The following is a 23,507-nucleotide window of genomic DNA, read 5'->3' as shown; positions in this document are numbered from 1 at the left end:
CGAGGGGGGAAGGTGCTGACTGATCCCGAAGAGGTGAGCGATTGTGAACCAAACTGTGGAACTGCTTTTGCCTGGTTTTCATGCCAGAAGGATTTGCCGCCATCCCAGGGGCAGTGTGTGGATGCACACAGGATCGTGGAGCTTCTGCAGAGTGCAGCAGTGGAACCACACTCGTGCTCTTTGAGGGTTGTTGCATCTATTTCTCGTCGTTTGGTTTTGGTTTTAATTGACACCTTTTTAACTGCATGGGAACAAAGCAGAAATCACCTTTTCAGCTTTTTGGGTTTTTTTTTTTTTGTTCTCTTTTTAAGAATGCCTACCTTTGTGAGCCAAGTTATTATTAAACAGCATCTTGGGGACGTTCAGAAAGTGAGGTGAGAGGCAGGGTTTGAGGATGCCCCCTCTGCCGAGGTCTCAGTGTTGGGTAAGTTCAGTGTTCAGTGTACAAAGGGAGAAGGTTCTTAAGGGCTTAAGTTCAGTCTGAACTATTTTTGCTGCAGACACAAGAGCAGAAGGTGGTGTTCAGCTGAATGTTTTGAACAGCAGAGGAAGCACTAACAAGAGTTTGTTTCTAAATCTTGTACTTGATCTAGATAGCTATATTATGAAATATAAAATTCAGGGTAAAAATCCTTCACTTCCATGTACATTACATGGTTTACTACAATTAAAAATAATAAAGGATATGCTATTTTTTAAGTATAGGGCTTGCTTAGAACTTAAGATCTTAGTGAGTTACCTAGATGAGCTAGTGTTTTTTTTTGCTTGTTTGTTTTTCAAAGAAACCTCTGTTTTCCAAACTCTTCATTTGGACTTTGGGGCCAATGCTGTGTATTTTTTGTAAGTTCGTTACCAGTAATTTGTGAATGCCTGTGGGTCAGAGGCTTGCCAGTAAATTAAGTGAATGCCTAATTAATGGATCGTTTCTCATGAAGAGCTCTTTCACCTGCAGTCAGATTGCTCTGATCATTTTGTGGTGCTCGTTTGAAAACAACAAAATCTCTGTTGTGGTGGGAGGGCCCATGGCCTCACCTTGCCAAGGTCTCAATGCTGGAGAAGGGCAGCCAGCATGTAGGTGAGCTGTGCAGTCAGGGCTGGGCTGAGCATGGGGCTCACTAAGTGCGTTTGGTTTGGTAGAGCATGAGGCTGGGAGGCACAAAAGAGAGCTCCTCGTCTCAGTCTTGCCACTGATGGGGTTGTGCTGAATGAGGGAGGTTTGGAGTATTGCAAGTGTGGGAGGGATGGTCGAGGCTGAGCTCTTTGCCCTGAGGAGGAAGGCACTACAGGAAATGGAAGTGTTTTGACTGCTGGCCCCAGCCACAGCTGCTGTTGTAGGCTTTTAGGACATGACTGTTCCCTTGTCTTCCGTGATCTTGGCACCACCAGCAGCAGAGCACTGAGGCTCCTGGCTGCGGTCCTGGCCCAGTCCTTCCTACTTACCATGGGTCCTTGTTAAATTCAGGTGGTGTTAGCAAGTGCACAGGAGCCTACAGAACTGCCCCTCTAAGTCTTCTGATCACCTGAAGCTATGCTTATCCTAGGCTGCGGGTAATTAAAGATGGGTGCAGCTGGCCTCTCTCCAAAGCCAGTGCCTGTGGTTCGCAGCTTAGGAGCAGCAGTGTGGAGTTTGGAGCTGTAAGACGTGCACTGTTTTCCTCCTGTTTCACTCTGAGGCCATGCTAAAACCCTGCAGCTTCTGTGGGAGAACCAAACAGGTACCTGGGGTGCTAGCAGTGCTAGGGCTGCCTGCTCCCATCTCTGAACAGGGCTTTCTCTTTGTGGAAATAGTGATTTGGGGAGTGAGCAGTTTGGTTCTAGTTACTTTGTAAATGGGCTTATTCCACCCCCCTCCAAAAAAAAAAAAAAGGGGGGGGGTTGGGATCTGATTACTTGTAACTGGTGTGTAGTGATGTGTGTGGTGTATTTTTGTTAAAGGGGAGTGAGCTGTATTGATGCTCTGTGCTGAGTATCTCCAGCTGGTGATTTGGCAGGGACCTCACAAGACAGTTTCAGTTTACCAAACAGCCTTGCCACGTGCAATGCAGCTTCTGAACAGAATAACCTGTCCCAGTTCTTCAGTGCCCAATCACAGTTACTCCAGTATAAGCACAGATTGGTGTCTTATGGCCAGCCCAGGCTTGGTTCATACGGATCCTAAAGGCTTGTCTCTTGGTGCCAGCTCTGGTAGGGCTGCAGCCAAATGCATGGTTTTAAAAGAAACTTGATGTAGATTTTCTTGTCGATGCGTTTTGTTGAAAGCATAAATCTTGGATGTGTGAGGAAGTTGTATCTAAATGCATGACCTGTTAGAGAAGCTGTACTGTATATATAAATCTGCTCGGTTCCCTGTCTGCTGTTCTTTAGTAGTAAAGCTAGCTTTTTTCTTACAGTGAAGTAAACATTTTGCTTGTGCCTTGGAGCTGGGTTACAGCTTGATTTCCCCAATTCCCCTCCTTTCAAGCAAGCCCAGTGCTGACCGTAGGGTTAATGCTGGGTACTCAGCCTTTTTGGCTCAGAAAGCACGCAGGAAAAGTGCTGTGGGGAAACCAGGCCTCTTTGTCTTCAGTGGTTTGGTTTTGTTTTTCTGGTAGTCCCCTTTTACCTGTCAGGCAACTGTTCTGTTTCTTTTCTAGAGTCCTGAACTATTGCAGATTTTTATACTGTTTAATGACCAAGGCTTGTGTTTCATTCCTACCCCTTTATTATGCATTTAACTTTATCAGGTGTATCGAGTTTAAATACTGTGTATTTACCACTTTTAAATTATATTACCTAAGAAGAAAACAACTAAGTGTTTTTCCACACAGCTGATCAAGCTTCTCTGTACAAGCTGAAATAAATGATGTGCAACCAAACCCCGAGTTAGCTAATCAAGGGGAACCATTATCATGTTTGATTGTTTTTTATCAAAGCTATGAGATTTTGGTTGTTGGAAGAGGAGTCTGAACGCACCCTACCTTACTACAGTGTGATGTTCTGCTGGGCATGGTTAAGACCACAGTGGCTCTTAGCCCCCACATAATTTGCATTGAGTCATTCCTGTGCATAGGTTGGAAAGACCACTCAGTCCTCAAAGCAGTAGCAGGCAAATGAAGAGTGAAATAAAGAAACCCAAACCCAGCTTGCTGTACTCCAAGAGAGCTGGTAGAGAGTAATATTTTATGAAAAATAAATTTTAGCTTAGTGGCATTAGCCAGACAAAACAGAAAAGAAATGCTGTTGCCAGTTAAGCTATTTACCATAGCACACTGGAACCAGGCACTGCTTTGTCTCAGGCTGTGGCCACTAGAGCGTGGAGATACGATGAAATAGGAGGTAGTCTCACCTAAGCATCGTGACCTCTGACAGCAAGAAACTGCTCTCCCAAGATTAGGCAATGCTTGTCAGAGGCTGTGTTCCCTGTAAGGAAGAGTCTGTGCCCGTTCAGAGCTTCACTGCTTTGCTACCAGTGAGTTCTGGGAAAGGACTGTTGAAATGGTAAGGACGGAGCAGTCTCTGCCTCAGGTGCAGATGTCTGGCATGAAGCCACAAGGCTCTGTGTGGGCTTGGTGCAGTTAACCTGGAAAGGGGCAGATCCAGTTCTCCTCTTCGGTTCTGGTCAGCAAAAGGTGATGAGTAATGAAGGAGGTCCCTTTCTTAGATCTGATCCCTCTTCCTTCCAAAGAAGAAGGGGTAGGTCTCGCAGCAGGGTTACGGTAACATTCACAGCATCTGTCGGTACAGCAGCAGCAGGAGGTCAGGAGTTTGTTCCGTACGTCTCACTTGTGCCCTGCAAGGATCAGAAATTACACTTCTCTGCCAGAAAACTTTGCTTTCTCCCCCTTTCTTGTACGCAAAACGCACTGCAGAAATCTCTGCAATTGGATTCAGACTTTACGTTGCCAGTGGCACCAGGTCCTTTGGCTCAGAAATCTTCCCTCTGCAGCACTGCTTCCCACCAAGCACAGGGCTGCAGAGCACTCCTCTGCCCTCAGCCCTAGCCAAGCAACCCCACCAGAAGCAAGAGCAGAGCTGGATCGTTCTGGCTACAAGGGTCATTTAGATCCTGGATGGAGGTGTAGCTGTGGCTGTCAGCACACTGGGTTTGGCTGCTGCAGCAGGAACTTCCAGAGGCTTTGGGGGGATTGGATGGAGGCAGAGCTGACTGCAGCTTGCAGGAGGCAACTGCCAAGGACAGCAACCCAGAAGAGAGATGCAGTGGGAACATAAGTTCTTGAACATACACTTCCTTCTCCAAGAGTGGTTGCCCAGGAAACACAGTATTATTTGTTTCTAGTGCTTCTCCCAACAGCTCTGAGGTAAAAATGAGCTGCCCTGAGGAAGACAAAGGTTCCTCACAGCTGCTGTACAAAGTCTGTGTTTGACGTGGACTCTGTACGTCCTGTTTCAGAGTCAGAGGAGGAAACAACCCTGGCTTCATTCTGCCTTTGTGCTTACCAGTTCATAATCCTCCACATATTTGTACTTCTTCTCCCGATAGTAGTATCTCTTTTTCATGCAGTACAGGACAACGATGTCACACAGCACTGTTGCCTAGTGGAGACGGAAAGAGTTTAAGACAACGATCCTCAGAACTCAGCTGCTAACACAAAGTTCAGTGTCACTTACCACTCCAAACAGCGCTAAGCCAGAGCCAATGTTAATCATTGTAGGAATCACATCAAATTTTCCTGCCTGGAAGACAGAGTGACAGCGTTTTTCAGCACCTCTGAAAGCTCTCATCCCACAGCCTCCAGGAATGAAGCTGCCCTACCTTTCCAAACACTATGATATCAAGGCGGATGCCATAAGCTTTGATAAGTGTTCGTGTTTCAATGCCACTATTATCCTTGTAGTATTTTGCAAACCTGGAACAATAGGGTAGGTTAGAGCTTAGCAGGAAATTCTGAGGTTTCATATATGATATTCGTGCAACATCCAGGTGTGTTCCCCATCCCAAAAGGATGGGCTAAATGTTTGTTCATGCAAGCAAGCACATGTACAAAAGCCCAGAACTGGTGAGTTTAAGACAGCGATTAGTAGCAGCCAACTCAGCAGACCTCTAAAGCACAGGGAGAGGAGCACGTCTGGGAAGTGGGAAGACAGATGGGGACAAATACAGCTACACGTGAGAATCAGCTCCTCAGACAAGCAGGATGCTGCAGGAGTGCAGGCAGCCACGAGAGGGCAGGGAGCAAGAGAAGCAGCACAGCTCAGCTTGGCACACAGAGGCAGTTCCTGGTCCCACACCACATGACTTGCACACAAATGATAAGGAAAAGGAATAAGAGCAAATAAGTGAGATCAGACTTACTGCATCACATGGTTGGTTATGCCAGGAGGAAGCAGAGAAAAGAAGAGAAGAGGAAGGGCCTGTAACGGGAGGTCTGAAATCTGCAAAAGCACCTCGGAGCCTGTCTCTGCTGGGCTGTGATACCCTCCAGCCTGCCTTGTCTGACACCCTAAAACCTGCTGGTGTGGTGGTGTATGCCAGAAGGATATTCCTGGTGCACATCAGATCTTTGACTGACAGAGCTGCTTTCTAGAGGTTAGCTCTTCCCTTGCCTCGTGCAGTGAAGGAGGCCCTTCAGGCTCCTGCCCCCCTGTCCCACCAAATTCTGCCACAACAGTGCACACTGAAGCAGCCATTCCTTGCACTGGCTGGCCCCAGTGGTCACCTACGTGCTGATGCAAATGTGACTCAGTTGCTCACAATCAGTGGAACTTCCTCCTTTGCTGTGGTTTATGCACACTTCACAGCAGCAGAGAAAACCTCGAAGTGAGCTTTCGAGCAGCAGAGAAATGCCAAGGAGCCTGCCACACTACCTGAAGTTGTAGCCAGGTGAGACGGTGTTGGCAGAGTCCTTGTTGTCCAGGCGTCGGAAGGAATACCTGGGCACGCAGTGGGATGCAGCTCTGTCGAGGTTGCAGTCCCAGTTGATCTGCAGCCCCATGACTCCACCCTGCAGAGCAGAGAGGAGGAGATAGCAAGCGATCCGAGAGCCTGGTCAGTTTCGTGCAGGGCTCCTGGGCTGACCAGGACCCCAATTACTGCCCCACGTCCCAGTCCCTCTTTCCCTTTGCTACAGGAGGACCTTGCACATAACCCCAGCCAACCTGGCCAAGGACTTGTAAAGTAGAATTGATTCTGCTCTCTATGGCCCTACAGAGCAGCTCTCCATTTCGCAGCTAATCCATGTCCCGTGGTTCATGCCACCAGGTGGAGAGGTGCCTGTCCTACACAGCTGAACCCTTAGAAAAGATTCTGCCAAGTACCTCCACAGCCATCTCCTGGAAGTTCTGCCCTGCAGCTTCAACTATTTTCCCCAGACGGAAGATAGGGCAGAAGGGATCTGTATGGGAGTCATAGATGCAGTTCTTGAGATAAGTGGAATTGAAAGTGGGGAGGATGTTTCGCCTGCAGGGAAACAGAGAGGTGATCTGCTTCATCCTCTTCCACTGCTCCAGCTCCCCTTTGCTGCCCGAGAGTCCAGGCAGAGCAAAGCTTCATACACTACTCACTTGCTGAAGTTGAACTTGGGATACCAAATGTTGTTCTTTACCAGAATGGTGAAGTTCTCAGCTCCTTGCAGGAATGCTGGCCTGGAAAGGAAGAGGAAAAAAAATAAGTTCCATTTATATTTTCACAAACAAAAGGTTTTTGACACTGCAAGGCCTTGGTCTGTAACCTCGTCAGCTTTTCCCAATAGTACCCCATAGGAAAAGACACTGGCTGTGGCAGGCTGTACTGCTGGCCTCTCCTCAGGAGAGCTAACACAGGGTAGGAAGACAGCTCTCACTTGGGTACATGATAGTCATCCTCCACGGGGCACCATGCAAAGACTTCACAGGTCTTGATGCTGCTGTTGTATGATATGCATGCCCCAGTCTGGATACCTGGAAAGACAAATGGATGGAGGTACTCCCAAACAAAATAAAGAGGCTGAGAAGTGTAGGCGTCCAATTCCCACGCTATCTTCCACTGCAACTTGTAGTGCAGCTTCAGAGAAATGAGTATTTTCTGAGTCAAATCCTCATTTATGCACCTGAAACTGCTTCATGGACTCAGAGTCTTGAAAATGCACTTGCACTGTTTGCTAATTCACCAAAGCACACGTTTTTCCAGCATCCACCCCACACTGCCTCCTCTAGAAGAAAAACCTGAGCTTCCTTTCTGTTCTCTTAGGTAGGAAAGAAGGAGAACAAGTGAAATGCTGCTTCCTTCACAGGAGATTGGCACCACATAGTGATAGCATGGAATGAAAGGAGTCCCTGTAGCAAGCTTCCTACCATTGCTGTGAGTGCTGACGTATCCTGGAATGCAGCTGCTGCTGTCGTTGCACTCTGTGTTATCATCTGGAAGCTGGACAGGAACAGTAATTAAACAAAACTCTATAAACTCTTCCTCCTGCACTCCCAGCCACATTGGGCGGGATTAAAGCAGATCCTTTACACACCTCTGGACAGTGGCCTTGGCTCTGGTTCAGTGTGAGTATCATATTGGTCATGACAAACACGGCGTTCTTCTCCTGAGTATAAAACAAGAAGGAAATCTAAGAGTGACAATCTGCAAAGGGTATCCAAAGCACTGCCTCCAAATGTCTGCTAACAGAGCTCAGGTGGTCCCACAGAGGGGATTTGATTCAGACAGTGCAGGTACAGCACTAAAGGAGCAGGTTCCCCCATGTACTGCTTAATCCCACTGCCTTTGGGCAGAGGAAGGATTATGGGACCTTCTGTCCTCCCACTTGGCCCCCGTTTCCTCATTTACAGTACAAAAACAGATCACAGAGCTACCGAGGGGAGTTACAAGGCAGGAAGTGAAATAAAAATCCAGCTGCTACTCTGATCAGAGCTCTCCTTATTATTGTGGGTTTTTTTTGTTTTTTTTTTTTTTGTGGGAGCAATTAATCTGCTGTATACTTGACCAGTCTTGGTTTGTTTCTGCACAGAACATCACATCCACTACTCTCAGATCTGCGTGCCTCAAGAATCTGTTGTTTGCTTCTGCTCCACTAATACACAAATACGATCACTCTGCCAAAATCTGGCTACGTCTGTCGCTTTTCTTTTTTACACCACAACCGATGCAGACAGCATCCCAGCAGCAGCAGCCTGACCCTGCCTGCCAGCCCTGAAGGCCAGGCACTGCCCAGGCCGTGCAGACTCCTGCAGACACAGCAGTGCCTCCTGTTGGAACTGAATGGCAAGCTACTCCCAGGGTTTCTGCCACTGAATTAGCTTTGCATTGTTTGCTTCAGAGAGCAGCAAGAGGGGAGGACATGTGGCTACTGCCACAGCTTCTTCCTGAAGTGTGCAAAGTTCTCCTTCCTGAGCATACACACATGCACTCTTTTCTTGAAAAGGATTATGGGGGGAACTGCAGATGCTCAGCATGATCTGGATCAGAGCTCACTTGCTTTATCTGATACATTCTCCTGCATAAAGGCCATGCTGGAGCAAAAGCTACTCCAGCCCTCGGTGGATTTTGGCAGAGCAGGAGCTATTTGTTAGAAAACCCATCCTCCGCATGTGAAAGTGATTCATACCTGGGGAGGGATGACGTAGTCAGCTACATCCCAGATCCTGGTTCCCAAGGAGGATGTGTTTGTCATCGTTACTCCTTTCACCTTCGTGGTTACAGAGCTGACCACAGAATCTGTTTCCTGGTAGCCCTTCTCCCACAGAAAGACCCAGCTGCAAGATAAGAATTGCAAGAGGAATAAATTAAAAAGCAAACTGCATCACAAACCATGTATTAGCACAGGTAGTGGGAATTTCTCCTTTTTTAACATGTCTCCTAGAAAGGTGAGCCCAGGGAGTTTCACAGTGAAAAGCCACAGGACCAGCAACCTCCCTCCTGGATTTTTCAAGTGGTTTGGCAGCATTTCACTACTGTGTCATCACACACACGTCCTCCCACCCCCACCAGTCAGTTCAGAAAAGGGCTGTGATGGTCTCTGCTGCAATCCCCAGGCAAACAACAGTTCAACTCAGCACAGCCTGATGGTCCTCACGGCTGTTGAGGTGGGTCAGGCCCTTTGGTTCTGGCTTTTATTTGTGACAGGTATCAAATGGGACAGGATGAACCTTCCTTTCACCAGATGTAGGAGGAATGAGAAGTGATGAGAGCACTGTGCGAAGCCCTGCTGGTGAGCAGGGAAGTGGGAAGCTCCCAGTCACTGACTTTTCCCAACGTTAAGTAATCATCCCAGTTTTAAGGGTATTTACTGTAAAAGCTGTGAGTGCTTGTGCTGTCTGTGATGAATCAATCTTTATAAATAAAAATTAAAAAAAAAAATCAGGAAGCTGGAAATTAGGTTCACTTTTAGAGCTTACTCGGATACTTTGTGCGTTGTTTTTAGGATCAGCATCACGAAGGCTGAGGAAGAACCTTTAAGTCCACCAAGCTCAGCCCCGACCCATCCCTGTTAGCCACGTCCCTCAGTGCCACATCCCCACGGCTCCCGACCGCCCCCGGGGACGGTGACCCTGCGCCCAGGGAGAACAAATCCCCCCTAAAATCCAACCTTTCCGGGCTGGAGCAACCCAAACCAAGCAGCCGGCACACACAGCACGACCTTTGTCCCCACGAGCAGCAGGGCAGTGCCGACAACCCCGCTCCCAACTTTTCCACCACCGACTCCCCGTGTCAACCGCCGGCAGCGAGGTCCCCCTCCCCCCCCACCCCCTCCCCGAGCTCCCCTCTCGCTCACCCGATCACGTAGGCGAGGATGGCGAGCTGCACGGCGCGGTTGATGAGCCCGACCTTGCGGCTGCGGATCAGCACGATGCGGGGCGTATCGTACTCGAAGAGGAAACTGCGCACAGCCCCGCACCGCGCGGCCATGGCGGACGGGATGGGCGGGCAGCGAGCGGGGACGCCGAGCCAAAGGCACACGCACACGCACACGGACACACCGGGCAGAGGGAGCCGGGCTTCCCCGCGTGGCGGATCGCTCAGCGCCCGCCCCGGCGCTACACGGTGCCCGGGGAGGTTCAGCTCGGCTGTGGGGGAAAAGCTCTTCTCCCTCAGGCTGTGCTGGGAGGTGGGGGGGGAGGTCACCGTCCCAAGAGGTGCTGAGGAGCTGTGGGAGTGCGGCGCTGAGGGACAGTGGTTGTTGGGTGTGGTGGGGGTTGGGTGTGGTGGTCTTATCTTAGTGGTCTTTTCATCATAGCATCAGCAGCAAGGTTGGAAAAGACCTGGAAGGTCATCCAGTCCAACCGTTCACCTGTCACCAATAGCTCCCACTGAACGTGTCCCTCAACGCCACTTTTCCACCTTTTCCAACATTTATGATCCTGTAATTGTTCCAGAAGGAAAGCTGGCGAGTGTGGCAGGATGGGGATGTGTTAATGCCAACTGTGATCTTGTTCCACTCTAGATATAAAAACCGATGCGATGTGAACGCGGACGCAATTAATGTACATTACAACTGAAGGCACAAATGTGGCTTGCATCATCTACCAACAATTTATTTTAAAATATATGTGGGAAATGGAAGTGGCAAACTGCTGGCGTAGCTCAGAACAAAGCTCAATTGAAAGGAGTGTGGAATATATACATTACAATCCCTCTCGCCTTGTTATTGCAAAAACAGAACGTGGCCAAGGGCAGCAAGAAGAAAGGACTGGAAAGGTGTTGGAGCACAGATGAAACCACTCTGAATTTGGTGCTCCTTGGCTCCTTATGCATCACAGCAAAAAGCAACCTGTGCTGTGCCGAGTTTCGTAGGAGGAGGTGTGGGAGGCAAGGCCTGTTTGAAGCTAAGAGCAAACAGGAGGCCAAAGACTTAGCATTAAAATTCAATGAATATGAATGAAAATATTACACAAAGATGGTGTAAGTACTTTCCATGGTAATTCCTGATTTAAGCGGAGAGAACAGCTGGGCTTTTCAGAAAATGCTTTGTGTCACTGAAATCTAAAATAAGCCTGTCTAATCTGGATGGACTGTGAGGCCTTTAACAGTGTGTTACAAATATACATGCACAGTGGCCTTTTTCTGTTACCCCTAATCCAAGGCTGCAGCGTGGTGGTGAGGTGAGGGGAGAGAAACACGTAGGGCAACATTTTCAAGTGGTATCTCTTAGTCTTCTTGCAGGGGTGATGCCTTGAGAAGATCCTTGGCTCTACCTTATTTTCAGGGTGTTGGTCATCTCCTGATTTATCTGGAACTTTGGCACACACCAAAGCAAAGGCAAAGGCCTGGAGCTTCTCTCTAAAGTGTAGCACTAAGGATTCATCCCAGAGGCTGCAGTTCCAAACCAAAGGCAGAAGAAAGCACTTTAGCTCAAGGTACTAAGCCAAGCAGAGGGCAGCAGTCCCTCTCCAGTGACAGCACACAAGAATTCAGCTGCAGAGCAGAAGATCTTGGAAAGTCCTATGCTTTTTCTTCTTCTTCTCTAGGCGAATATAACGTGCATAAATGAAAAAGGTAAAAAATCCACTGTATGAACCAAGGTAAGCCACATCCTCAGTCCATATTAAAACCAGTATATTTGCCATCTGCGTTGGGATAAGTATTCCTAATCAACTTCCTGCAGCAGTTTGGGATGATGGCTCTGTCCTCCAGATCAAAAGAGCCAAAGCGCCAGTGAATATACTGCTTGTAAGCGACACGACGCAGCTGGCTCTTGGACTTGTGGCCTGTCAGGTCCAGAAAGGGGTCTTCATAGAGAAGGGCTTTATTCAGAGTGTCTCTAGACAGCACTAGCTGCATAAACCAGCGGGTGGTTGTGATACACTGCCCGTCTGTTTTTCGGCAGCAGAGCTGCTCGTGGTACTTCTCTGACTCGTTGCATCGGCCACAGTTGCACCACTTTGGGCAGTCTGAGGAAGAGATGTTTTGTGTGAGCTCCCTGAGCTCACACTCTCCAGTACTGTGGTTCTCACTGGACTCGTAGATGCGAGGGTCATAGGATTTCACAAAGTGGTTCTGGAAAACAATTCCCAAAATAAATCAGCTGAGAATATAACGTTTGCTGCCACTTCTCCCATCTGCAGAGAGAATTTGCAGCAGTGATCCTCAACATCGGGTGTTTCATTTGACACAGCTCAATAGGCATAATGATGATAGATCAGCAGATCTGGAGGAGGATTGTCTTTTTGTGCTGCCAGCGCCCACCATAGCAAAAGTCAAATCGACACCTTAGAAGTTGTTTCAACACCAACACACTCCCACTGGCACATGCCCACCACAGGAAAACAGCAGCTTTTAGCTCACTGTAAAGATGCATCCTCTGGTCATGGGACTTATGAACTTGAAGGGGGAATATGGATCTACTTCCAGTTCCTTAAGGTTTAATCTTGAAACATGGGGAGGGGGGAAATCCAAATCAGTTTGAAATGACATTCCTCAGTTTTCTCCATTGAGGAGGGAACCCCAAAGGTTAAGTGTCTGCATTTACCTCAAAAACGCTGCTCTTCGCATTTTGCAAGCTTGTTTTCAGAGGTATCTTTACCACAGCAATTTGTGGCTCATCGACATGGGACACAAACACCACCTGTTAAGCAGAAGAAATCAGCACTGTCAGTTCAAGTAGTTACTTAGAGAACTGGAGACAGAACAGAGATCACAGCACGGGGTCTGGTTTCTGCAGTCTGTACTCCAGCAACAATTGCATGCAGCAAGAGTAAGATTTCCAGAATCTGGGGTAGCAAGGATGTGGACAGCAGCGGGGACAGATGGCAAAAGACAGTGCAGAACTAACTGCAAGAGTGTGGTTGTGCAGAGTCTTTATACGGAGAGCTCTTCTATGCCCTTTAAAAGATGTATCTAAAATGCTTGGGAATTAGGAGATACAGCCCAGTGAAATAACCATAAATGTCTTGAGAAGGAGTAGGAGCTAATGTAGAACTGGCAGGGAAGAGGCTTTGAGCAATGCCCTCTTTTCACAGCACCTCTTTACCGTTTTGAAAAGTCACGATTCCCTGCAGGTTTCCCTGGTAGAGCTGGTGTGGCTCTGCCATGCCAAGGGTCTATGTGTAAAACACTCTGCAGCCATGCAGTGCACAGCTCTGTGGAAGTTTCCTGGAGGTCCTCTGGCATGAAAAGGAGGAGGCAGTACTCTTCACCCATTCTTTATTGCACTGGATCCTGCAGTCTCTCTCTAAAAGCTCCCTGATCTCCTCAAACCACAACTACAGGCTGCTGCAGGGTGCAGAAGAACAAAGACCAACAGTGAAGCAGGAATAAACAATTTGCATTCCTTACCTGCTCTGGCATCAGCACAGCCTCATACTTCTTCCTGATAACATTTTCACAGAGTGCTATTTTGCAGCAGTTGGAGCAATTGTATAAACAAAAACATATTTCTATAACGGTCACAGCCTGCACATGAAAGAAAAGCAAGCAGTGATACCACTTTCTTAATGAAACTCTATCTCCAGATAGAGACTAGTTCAGTTTACTCAAAAGATAAGTCTCTCACCAAACCAAAATAAGTGATCGTGGACCCAAGGAATGTGAAGAATTCAATGACATTAAATTTTCCAGCCTAAAGGAAGTAGAAAATAATAATTAGGAAGCAAGGTCTTTCACTATCCACTCAGAATAATGGCATTTCTGGTTTTGTTCCTTTAAACTGATTCATCCATTCAGTCTCAAGACTTCATAGACCATCTCAGGCACTTTGCTGGGAAAAATATTTTGAGAAGGAAACAGTGGGGACACACAGGGTTCATGACAGAAAAGAAACCTTGCTATGCTTTCACTCTAAACAACAATCCTGCTTCTCTCTTAACTCTGCTATTTCATCCTAAAATTTGCTCATGCTGCTCAGGTGACATTACTTCCATCCCAGAACAATAGACAGAAGAGAAGAAATGGATCTATGGCAGAAGTGGGACTACAGAAATAGCAGATTTTCTTCTCTCTTCCTTTCAAAGAAAAAATAACTGCATTTACCATGCCAAACACAAGGACATCAAACCGAATTCCATAAGCTTTGAAAAGGGTTCTGTGCTCTGTCTCATTTGGTAGCTTATAGTGCCTTGCAAATCTGAAAAAGAACAAATGATGATCTGTGCAGCTGATTAATATAATGATACAAAGCTAGAGAACACAAAAAGGAATGTAGTTTCTTCTGTCTTCTTATTCCTACATTTTCAGCCTTCCAAAATTAAGGGTGTGAAGCTAGCTTGATGAACAGTATTTTGCCCAGCATCTGACCTGACTGTCTCCTTTGCTCACAAAATTCTAGTTATCAGGAAGGCTGTTGGGCCTCGCCTCACAGTACTGTCTCAGTTTTCTCTTGTGTTCTCCTCCATCTCTTGTCTATGACTGTCAGCTCAGAGGGAACACCTATTTGTTCCTTGTTTGCACAGCTCCAGCAAAATGCAGCTTTGGAATATGTTGGCAGCTCTTAGACAGTTATGGCACTCATGTTAGCATCACAAACGTATGAAAACCCACAACAATAATCATGCCATGAGTAAAAAAAGTGCTGTTATACAAGAGTTTTGACCTAGATCTGAGGGATAACTTCTGTTTTAAACATGTTGATCAGCATTTGACAAATTGTGTAACTACTTAGAACTGGAGTCGCATCAAGATTTTTCATTAAAATTTTGCCTGTATCTGCTCTACGTACGAAGAACTAAAAGCTTTCATTTGCTTTTGAATAAATTTTGTTTCAGTGAACTGTGGGATTGCCCAGATGGAAGCAAAATACTTCCTTATTTTATTTGATCGCCTTGGAAAACTCACAAATTTAGGTAGTGTCAAGCCTCAACTGCCATATGGTAGAATCTGCCCAAACTATTTTCCATGTTAGCTCCCCAGATAGTTGTGGGAAATTTCTAGGCCTTTCAGTGCAGAAATAAAACCTCCTGCCATGTGAGCTTGCTCATTTGGGAGATGACCATGACAATATATCTATAGAGCTGCAGTGTCTGAAGGTTAAGAGCTTGACTATGAGGCCAGAAGACAATTTTGTTATTCCAAGCTGTCATTCTCCACACTTTGTCACATCCGTGCTTTAATTCAGAAACATCCTACTTGCTTCATGTAACATTTTTTTTTTACTTGAAGCTGAATCCAGTGTAGTGGGTTCTTGTTTTGTCATCAAGGCGTCGGAAACTGTACTCTGGACTGCAGTGGTGAGACCAGCTGTCTAAGTTACAGTCCCATTTAATCTCAATGGCAATGATTCCTCCCTGGAAATATAAGCACAGGGATTAGTAAGATTGCTGCCTTTGCTGGATATCTGTTAAAGACAGCAGAGATTTGAGGGATGACATTGGCTGGGACACATCTCCTTATGCACACTAACTCAGAAACGACTTTTGCTCATCAGATAATCTTTTATGGAAGTGACTTAATTACATTATCTACAAGCAACCACTCATTCAGACTCTTCCTATTTTTATTGTCTGTCTTCATTTTAGTAGCACGAGTGCAGATGTAGCTGAAACGCCGTGATGGCAGTTTAATTTAATTTAAACAACACTGGCTCAAACCAAAAGCCAAAGTGCAGATATAAATGCAGTATACACACAGTCCAAATTTTTCATCTTGGGTGCCCTTGTGCAATACTAAGACTAAATAAATCTGGCTTAAATGATGATCACGAGGGACAGCTTTCTATAAGACCCATCCAAGTGCATGTTGGTTTGCAAAAGGGCCTCTACATACTACAGCAATACCAACCATATTCTGTCAACCCTGTCAGTGTGGGTCCCATGCTGTGAAACATTAAGCACATTTAATCCTTTCAATTTGGGGTTACAGTGCTTCTCAAACCATCAGTTTCTAAACCTAGAACTACATGACAGACAGCAAAACACGGAAGAAGAAAAACTAGAACATGCTTTTACACTGAGTAGGAAAAAAAGTATTATCACAGACCTTTACTGCCATCTCAGAATAGTTCTCTTTTGCTTCCTTAATGATATCTCCCAGACGGAATATTGGACAGAGTGGGGAAGTTACCTTGTTGAATTTGCAGGAAATATTCAATTTGGGTGAAATATTTTGTCTATGAAGAACACATAGAGTTGTTAACATCTAAAAGCAAAAGCTGGAACAGCTATAAATACAGCTAAGGGATTTCACTCTGGCTGGAAGCTGTGCTGAATGTGCTCAAATTTTACTTGTACAAGATTTTGTTTTCACAGCTACTAGAACTATATATTCTTATGAGATTTGCAAACTAAGATGAATTCTTTACTCTTTGCACATATGACAAACATCAATTAACCCATGTAAACAAAACATTTTCACCTTAAAATCTGAGTCACACATCTGCTATAGTTTAATGATTTTACCCTAATGTGAATGGGATATCTAAATGAACAATTCTATTGTCCTTTGCCTGAAGAGAAGTAGAGCTATGCTGGAGGCTGTGTTCCTGAGGTCTTCCTATTTCTCTCATCCTTGGAGAACTGATATTCTAAAGGTTTGTCATTTGTCGCTCATGCAGATGAAGCCCTGAAGATATAGCCTTTCTGAGTAAAGAAGTTGCCAATTTATATAATCTTTTCTTCAGGGCACAACCACTCACTGTTCAGAAGGCACGGAGGAATGCTTGCACTTACGTCGTATAATTAAATGTGGGGAAGTGAATGTTGTTCTTTATGAGCACTGTGAAGTCTTCAGAATTCCTCAGAACAGCTGGCCTAAAAGAGAAACATCAAATCAACTAACTACTTTTACCTAAATACATCAATTGATCTTATGCTAATTTATTACCTGGAAAACTGTCAGTGGGAGGAATATTTTGCTGAACAAGAGATTGAGAAGCAGGGAGGTAAGTGGCTCAGAGGATCAAGAAAGATAAAGGTCATTTTCTTTTAGGTATAATTTCTTTTGCACTTTCTTATGTGGGCTGAGCCTAAATTGAGTCCCTGCACACAGATGAAATAGGAGCTCATGAGACTTATCATATAAATCTTGCTGCAGAATAATAGTAGTGAGAATTTATAACATTTGGCAGCTGAGAATTTCTGTACAGTGAACAGATACTTTCATTGCTGTCCTCACAGACAGGTGACCATTTATGCCATGCTTAAGAGCTGCATGGCTCTTAAGAATAATAGTAAAAAGAATGCGTGATAACAAGAAGCCTAATAGTTGTGTGACAGTTTCCACAAGGGACTTCTCAGAGCATCTACTGAACAAAGACAGTGAATGAGACTTGGATGAAAACCAGTATTTGTAGATACTTCCTGAAGAGTTTCAGTGTATAACAGTCAATACATGAATAAAGTGTTATATAGGGACCACTGAGTCACAGCCTGAACCACTGATGGAGCACCTGAAGGAAAGATTTGGTCAGCCCTGAGAGCACAGGTGAAGGCAATTCACCTGTGTGACTAGAAGACCTCATTTAAGGGCTGACCCTCAACGAGCCCCTAAGATTTCATTAGCTCACAGGTGTCTTTCTAGGATGCTGTATGCACAGTTATATTGCTTCTGTTGGTGGACAAGGCCTTTTTCAGAACACAGCTCAGTCTGCAGGAGAAGGGAATGGCAATTCCTTTAAGAGGTGAATTCAGCAGAAGTTACTGCAGGAGGCACTGTGAGATCTGGATGGGACCTGGCTGTGGAAAGTTTGCTCGGTGACTGCAGAATACTGACTTAGGGAGGAGATGGGGATACAGGCACAGAACCAGGGTTGTATCTTTTAAAAGCAGTAAGTTACTCATAGTGAGTATTGACCTGGTTTCTTATGCATATATTTCAAAGCTGGTTCAGAGAAGCTAAAATTAATTAATTAATCATTTGCTTTCTTAGACTGCAATTTCCATAATTTCTGTTGGAAATAAAATCTCTTCCAGAATTTCTTCATCCTTTGGCTGACTCAGAAAGGAAATTGAACACTTTCATCCTGGAATACTGCACAATCATGTGGTTACAGAAAAAGATGCCTATGGGGCCCCTCCTTTCTGCTCTCTTGAGTTGCAGAAGCTTTGTTTCCTGGAGCCTTTTTCCTACAGTTTTCTACTACGCATAGCCTGCTCTGAAGTTTCTGTCACCTGCCTGGAAAGGATGAAGAGATTGTTCTTCAGTCTAGAGTAGACTCCTAAAAGCTACCCTGCAGCACAGACAGCTGATCCATCAGTACTGGTTTGAGTGGTGGAAGAAGCCTCACTGTGGTAAGTAGACTCAAACAGAGCTCCTACACCACAATGCTCTGAGGCTTGCAGAAGAAAACTTCAAGTTAGGAAACCTGTCTTATGTTGATGCATTTTCCTTGACATTTGAATTCATTATCCAAATGCCTCTAGTGAATTCCAGATGAGCCTGTGGCATCTAAAATAGTTTCTGTGGCAGCTGTGCGATGCTAAGACTGGAGGCTATGGCTTCACTGCAGAATCACAGAGCAGGGCAATTGGTAGAAGTAATTTATTTAGATACAGTGAGTGTGAACAGTATGATAGATAGCTGGTTCACATACCTGAGATCCATATGCACCTAGAAAAGTGATTATTCTAAAATGGTATGACTGTCAAAGTAAACTTTCCTTTTGACAATAATAATAATAATTTTGTTACTTACACAGGGGGGGCTTCTTCCTTTTGAATGGGGCACCATGCCATGATCTCACAGGTTTTATAAGTTTCATTAAACTGAACACATCTTCCTGTTTGAACTCCTGTGGAAAAACAAGCTCTTACTCAGCAAACAAAAGCACTTTGTACATCTAGACAGTTTCAGAATGCCAGTGGATTCTTCCTCAATTGTAACATAGAGATTTTTATAGTTCAGATTATCATAGATTTCTCTGGAGGAAACTTTGAGTAGAATTACCCAAATCACGGTCCTGCCATATGCTCACCAGTCCTTACTTTAGCCACTTGCTTGGGTCAACAGAGCTTGTTACTGTTTGGGTCAAGGGTGTGAAGTAATTTCTTTCAGTTTGACATGTTGTTACGTGTCTGAGTCTTTGTATAAATTGAGAAACCATTTCAGCTAGAAGTTTAATTCAACAACATGAACAAATTAAACAAGGATATAGTGGGTGGCATCTCTGACCACAGCATTGGGATTGGAAGTAGACAATCTTTAAGGTCCCTTCTAACCCAAGATGTTTTATGATTCTGTAAGGGTGTATATAGAAAACCTTGATTCTTTCTGCATTCCTGGTGAGTCAGAATTTTCTGTGAACACCACAGCTTTACTAGCTGATGAACAAAAGACACAAGCCAGTTGTCTTTTTCTGAGAACTACCTGAGATGTTATAGACACTTCAAATAGGTCCTACAGTCACTCCCCTTGCTGAGCTGCAACAGTGTCTGACGAGAGTGACTATGAGACTCTTCCTTTATACCGCAGTATCACGTTTCCCCTTTCTCTGCTTCCTTCTACAGTTTCTCCTTTTAGTAAAGGCATGCACTAGCTGGTAAAAACTCAGTTTTGTGGTTTTGAAAATATGCTCTCAGGTGCATCTTGTGGTTATATACTGTTCTGCTGCAATTCTTCTCCAAACTGGAACTTGTGCGTTCTGGACTGGTCAATAATGCAAAAGAAGATAGTATCCACAAATAATATTTCAGTCTGAAAATTGATGTACCGTTACCGTGGACGTCTGCACTCCCTTTTTCACATGACTTATCTGAAGAGCAGATAGCTTTGTCAATGGGATACTGAAAAAAAAAAAAGACATAAAAGAGCAATCTCAGTATGTGCCTCTTCACACCTATGTAAAAAGCCTTTCTTAGCTTCGGTGCAAAAATATCAAACTATAAGAAAAATAAAAATGCAGAGCAAGTAAAATCATTACCAGTTATTGTGCTTATGAGAAGAAGGCTGAGCGAGCTTCGATAACACAAAAAAACAACAACCCTTTTTCTTGCTTACAATAACATTTTCTTTTATTATTTATGTCCTTTCCGGTTTTCTATACTATTAAGTACAATAAATCTAATACTGGACTTTTTACTCTTTTGTTTATAAACAGCCCCAAAAACTTTTGCCAGTGAAAATCAACTTGTGTTTGGGAACTGCTCTGCAAAGATCTACTGCTAGGATAGCTGGATGAATGAGAAGGAAAGCTGAAGCTCACTGCCAGGTTTGACTACAGAAAGGAGGGATGGTAAGATGTAGAAATGAGCAACGGTAAGAGATCTTCTGTAACTCCAGCATCCATTCAGGTTGTTCTCAAAAAAGGGTAGTAGCAAAGCCAGAGAAGCTGCACTGGCCTGAATGTCACTACTCCCTGAAAGCAATGCAGGTAGGTTTTGGCAAGTTCATTTATTCAAGGGAAAATCTTAGCAAGCAAACTGATTCCCCAAGAAATACCAGGGTGAAGGAAAGAAAATGAGCAATTAGATTAGTCTGCATGTTATCTACTGAGATACAATCATAAGGAGCAGCTGTATTTGCTTGTACAGGACTATCCCACAGTATTCAATACCATCATCTTAAGTATAAATTACAAAAACATGTTTACCTCAGGGCAAGTCTGCTGAAGCTGATTCTCTGTCTTAATAATGTTAGTCATCACAAAGAAAGAGTCTCTTGACTAGATGGGGAAAAGAACATGAGTATGACTGAAATTTCACATACTTGATTAAGACTTCAGCCTCTTCAGAACATCAGCTGTTAGGACAACAAGTCTGCTGCTGCTCTATCTCCCCCCAACAGACACTCAAAATCTCCCCAGCTCAAACGGGAAATGACAGAAACATCATCAGGGCACAAATGAGCAGGCAAGGCAAAAAGGCACTCTTATTTTTTTAGATATTGGCATTACAAACAAGAAAGACACTATGGCATCGAATAGTAATAACACTACTGTGTTTAGTACAGCTATACTGGAGTAAATCTTCTCCTAGGTTTGTTACTATCAAAATATTAAACTGATTTCATTCTATAAATAATTAAATAAATAGAACGTAACAAATAGCACCACAGAAATCTCATTAAGAAGAATTAACTTTTTCCTTTCCTTCCATGTCGAAGAAAGGTAGATTTGACTTATGTCATTGCTGTCTTGAATATTAAGTCTCCTTTAATATTGCTGTTCATCCCAGCAGATTCATATCAGGAAAGAAACCAGGTGTATCAACAGAAGTTGAATATTGCACTGACATTGAATTAAGACTTGCCTGCATTGGCATGGTATATTCTGCTGCATCCCAGATCCTGTCTGCATATGCCACTCCCTTCAGATTAATGCGAACTGCACTGGTAAGTTCTTCCTTCTCCTGATAGCGCTTTTGAACAATGAATGCATAACTGCACAGATTCAACAGAGAGAACAAGAAAACTCTTAAAAAATGAATCAGCTTTTTTGTATCATTCTTGGACAAAATGAACTGCAACATAAAGTCAGAGAGGCATTTTTCAAGCCTTTTTTGATGTGAGATAGGTGTATTGCTTGGGCCCATCTGCTTCGAATTCACTCTGCAATGTTCACTTTGTCAGGAATGAAATGTGCACAGAGAGAATTTCTATTTTCTCATCCTAAATGCTGTAGACAATTTCAGGTCACATCTTGGCTAAAATACTTATGTCTTTAATTTTCCACTGTTGTAACTTCTTTGCCTCATGCTGATTGCTTCAAAAAATTTGGCCTCGTAGTTTCATTTTCTCATGAATTGAGCATGTTAACAATAGTAGGTCATCTCTGGTTTTATGTTGACAGAAAGTGATTCAGCTCATCAAACTCATGCAGATAATGTCAACTTAGAAAAACTATTATATGTTCAGAAAGTAGTGGCCACACTATGTGAAAGCCATATAAAAGGTTTGCTTTGAAAAACAGTCTTGCTGCATAGCCACAGGAGCGAGCATCATTTCAGTTTAGCAGCGGACTCTTCTGGAAGGGATAAAAGTTGCTAAAGAACAGAAATAGAAAGCACCTGACCAATGCTGCTTCATTTATATTATCTATTTAAACAGTGTTTCAGCCTTTTCTTTCTGGAGATCAGTACTTTGGGATAATTATGCTTTTGGAAACTGGCAGTAGGAACCTGCCTCTGAGCAGCTGTAGGTGCTTGCATTTCCTGCAGACTTGATTCTCAGCAAGATTGGGATCAGTGTGCTCAATGTCCTGGCTTGCTGCCCTCATACAAGAAAGAAATCAATTTCTGAACTTGCAGACTTTGTTCAGCAAAGACTTATCACTGAAAACAGCCCTACTTTGGCAGCAAGGAGGAAAATTTGCCCTTTAGTGGCAATTAATTATTGTTTATTCCTAAACACCTTATTGTTCTTGAAATCTGCTTCAAGAGCTTGATTGGCTGTTTCAGCTGTTAGGTCGATCTAATCCTGATAGGAGACTCTGGAGCACACTCTAATATCAGAAAAACTGATGAAAATGTCACATTTTTCAGTGGAGTGAGTCTGGATTTAGAGACAAGAAACAGAAAAGCATAGCAGGAAATGAAACCGCAAGCGTTTGTTAGTGAAAATTCGGTTAAGCCTCATGTAGCAACCCCACCCTGTGAGATAAAGTCCCGTGCCAGAATTCCACCACAAAGCTCCCATTCCCACATCCATCTACCATGAGTGATCTAACACCAAATCAATGATCCCGATTTGCCGCCACAGAATTCAAAGCTCTGAAAGCCAAGTTGTAACCCAGACAACCCCCAGTGCAACCCCCAGTACAACAAACACTTGTTAGTGTTCAATGCCATTTCCCATCGTCCTGTACTTACCAAATATAAGCAACAACACCTAGATACATGATGAACTTCACACTTACACAGCTAACGCTTGGAAAGCTGATCAGTTTTGGGGAGTTGTAATTACCCAGACGCTTCATCAAGCCATGTGCAACCATTGTTAATGTTTTCTGTGAGCTTTTGAAAACTGGAGGTGTCTGATACTGGAAAACTGGAGGTGTCTGATACTGTCTTCTTTCACTTTTGCATCCTTCTCAGGCCACACCACTTAAAGGCACAGTCAGAAATGAGTAGGATGGTACTACAGGCCTTCCAAAGAGAGGCAGTTGGTGGATCAAAGCTTGGTATTAATCAAAAATAAAGAATGTAAGGAAGTGGGAGACAGGACGCCAAATGTTTTCTTTATCCGTCCAGAGAAGGAAAAGGACAAACTAACTTCTTAGTGGAATTCATCTTATTTTAGGGAGCTAAAACAGAAGTAGCCTGGCTCAGTCTGTTGACAGAAATACAAGCTCTTTATAGCCACCCACATCTATGTGTGACAAAGAGTTTTCAGAGAGGGAAGATTTTCTGAATTCCCTTCAACTGAGTATCACTAGTGTACTTTAAATTTCTGAATTGGGACTTTTTTCAAAGAGAAAAGTCTAGGTGTCAGATACATCAATGGTAGTCCTCAGCTAGCCCAGCTTTTTTAAAGCTAAAATGTTTAGAATTGGAAAAAAAATGAGAGAATTTCCTTCTAAATTCTCAAGTCCTAGTTATTCAGTGTCTGGAGGAGAAATTCCTTTCACTGAATTTGTCCAGACCTCAAGCCAGACTGTGAAAACTTTGTGAAGTAGTAAACACTTTCAAGGTGCTGCCCTGACTTGAAGGAGGATGGAAAGCTTTTCTATTGCTTAAAAGATCTGACTCTGCAGAGTGAATTTGACACACTTTTTCCAAAACATTTC

General features: G+C 44.2%; 2 protein-coding genes across 2 annotated transcripts; both read right to left on the bottom strand.

Annotated features, from left to right (window-relative positions):
• Positions 1-3,713: 3,713 nt before the first annotated feature.
• P2RX4 (purinergic receptor P2X 4) lies at positions 3,714-9,867 on the bottom strand. Its single transcript, XM_065739204.1, has 12 exons — positions 9,696-9,867; positions 8,529-8,676; positions 7,437-7,508; positions 7,270-7,342; positions 6,780-6,876; positions 6,502-6,582; positions 6,256-6,397; positions 5,806-5,942; positions 4,754-4,847; positions 4,609-4,674; positions 4,438-4,533; positions 3,714-3,769 (listed from the first exon to the last, which is right to left on the bottom strand). The coding sequence occupies exons 1-12, from the start codon at positions 9,827-9,829 to the stop codon at positions 3,737-3,739; spliced, it is 1,173 nt and encodes a 390-aa protein (XP_065595276.1). The 5' UTR covers positions 9,830-9,867; the 3' UTR covers positions 3,714-3,736.
• A 1,550-nt stretch (positions 9,868-11,417) lies between these two features.
• On the bottom strand, positions 11,418-22,715 carry P2RX7 (purinergic receptor P2X 7). The gene is made up of 13 exons (XM_065738724.1): positions 22,591-22,715; positions 21,034-21,163; positions 20,376-20,447; positions 19,497-19,569; positions 18,482-18,578; positions 16,519-16,599; positions 15,830-15,959; positions 15,008-15,138; positions 13,889-13,982; positions 13,413-13,478; positions 13,196-13,312; positions 12,390-12,485; positions 11,418-11,917 (listed from the first exon to the last, which is right to left on the bottom strand). The coding sequence occupies exons 1-13, from the start codon at positions 22,713-22,715 to the stop codon at positions 11,456-11,458; spliced, it is 1,674 nt and encodes a 557-aa protein (XP_065594796.1). The 3' UTR covers positions 11,418-11,455.
• Positions 22,716-23,507: the final 792 nt, after the last annotated feature.

Source organism: Cyrtonyx montezumae, unplaced genomic scaffold (assembly GCF_038088225.1).
Source record: "Cyrtonyx montezumae isolate F1298 unplaced genomic scaffold, pur_monq_1.0 scaffold_23, whole genome shotgun sequence".
Lineage (NCBI taxonomy): Eukaryota > Metazoa > Chordata > Aves > Galliformes > Odontophoridae > Cyrtonyx > Cyrtonyx montezumae.
This window is presented reverse-complemented; position numbering and strand designations above follow the sequence as displayed.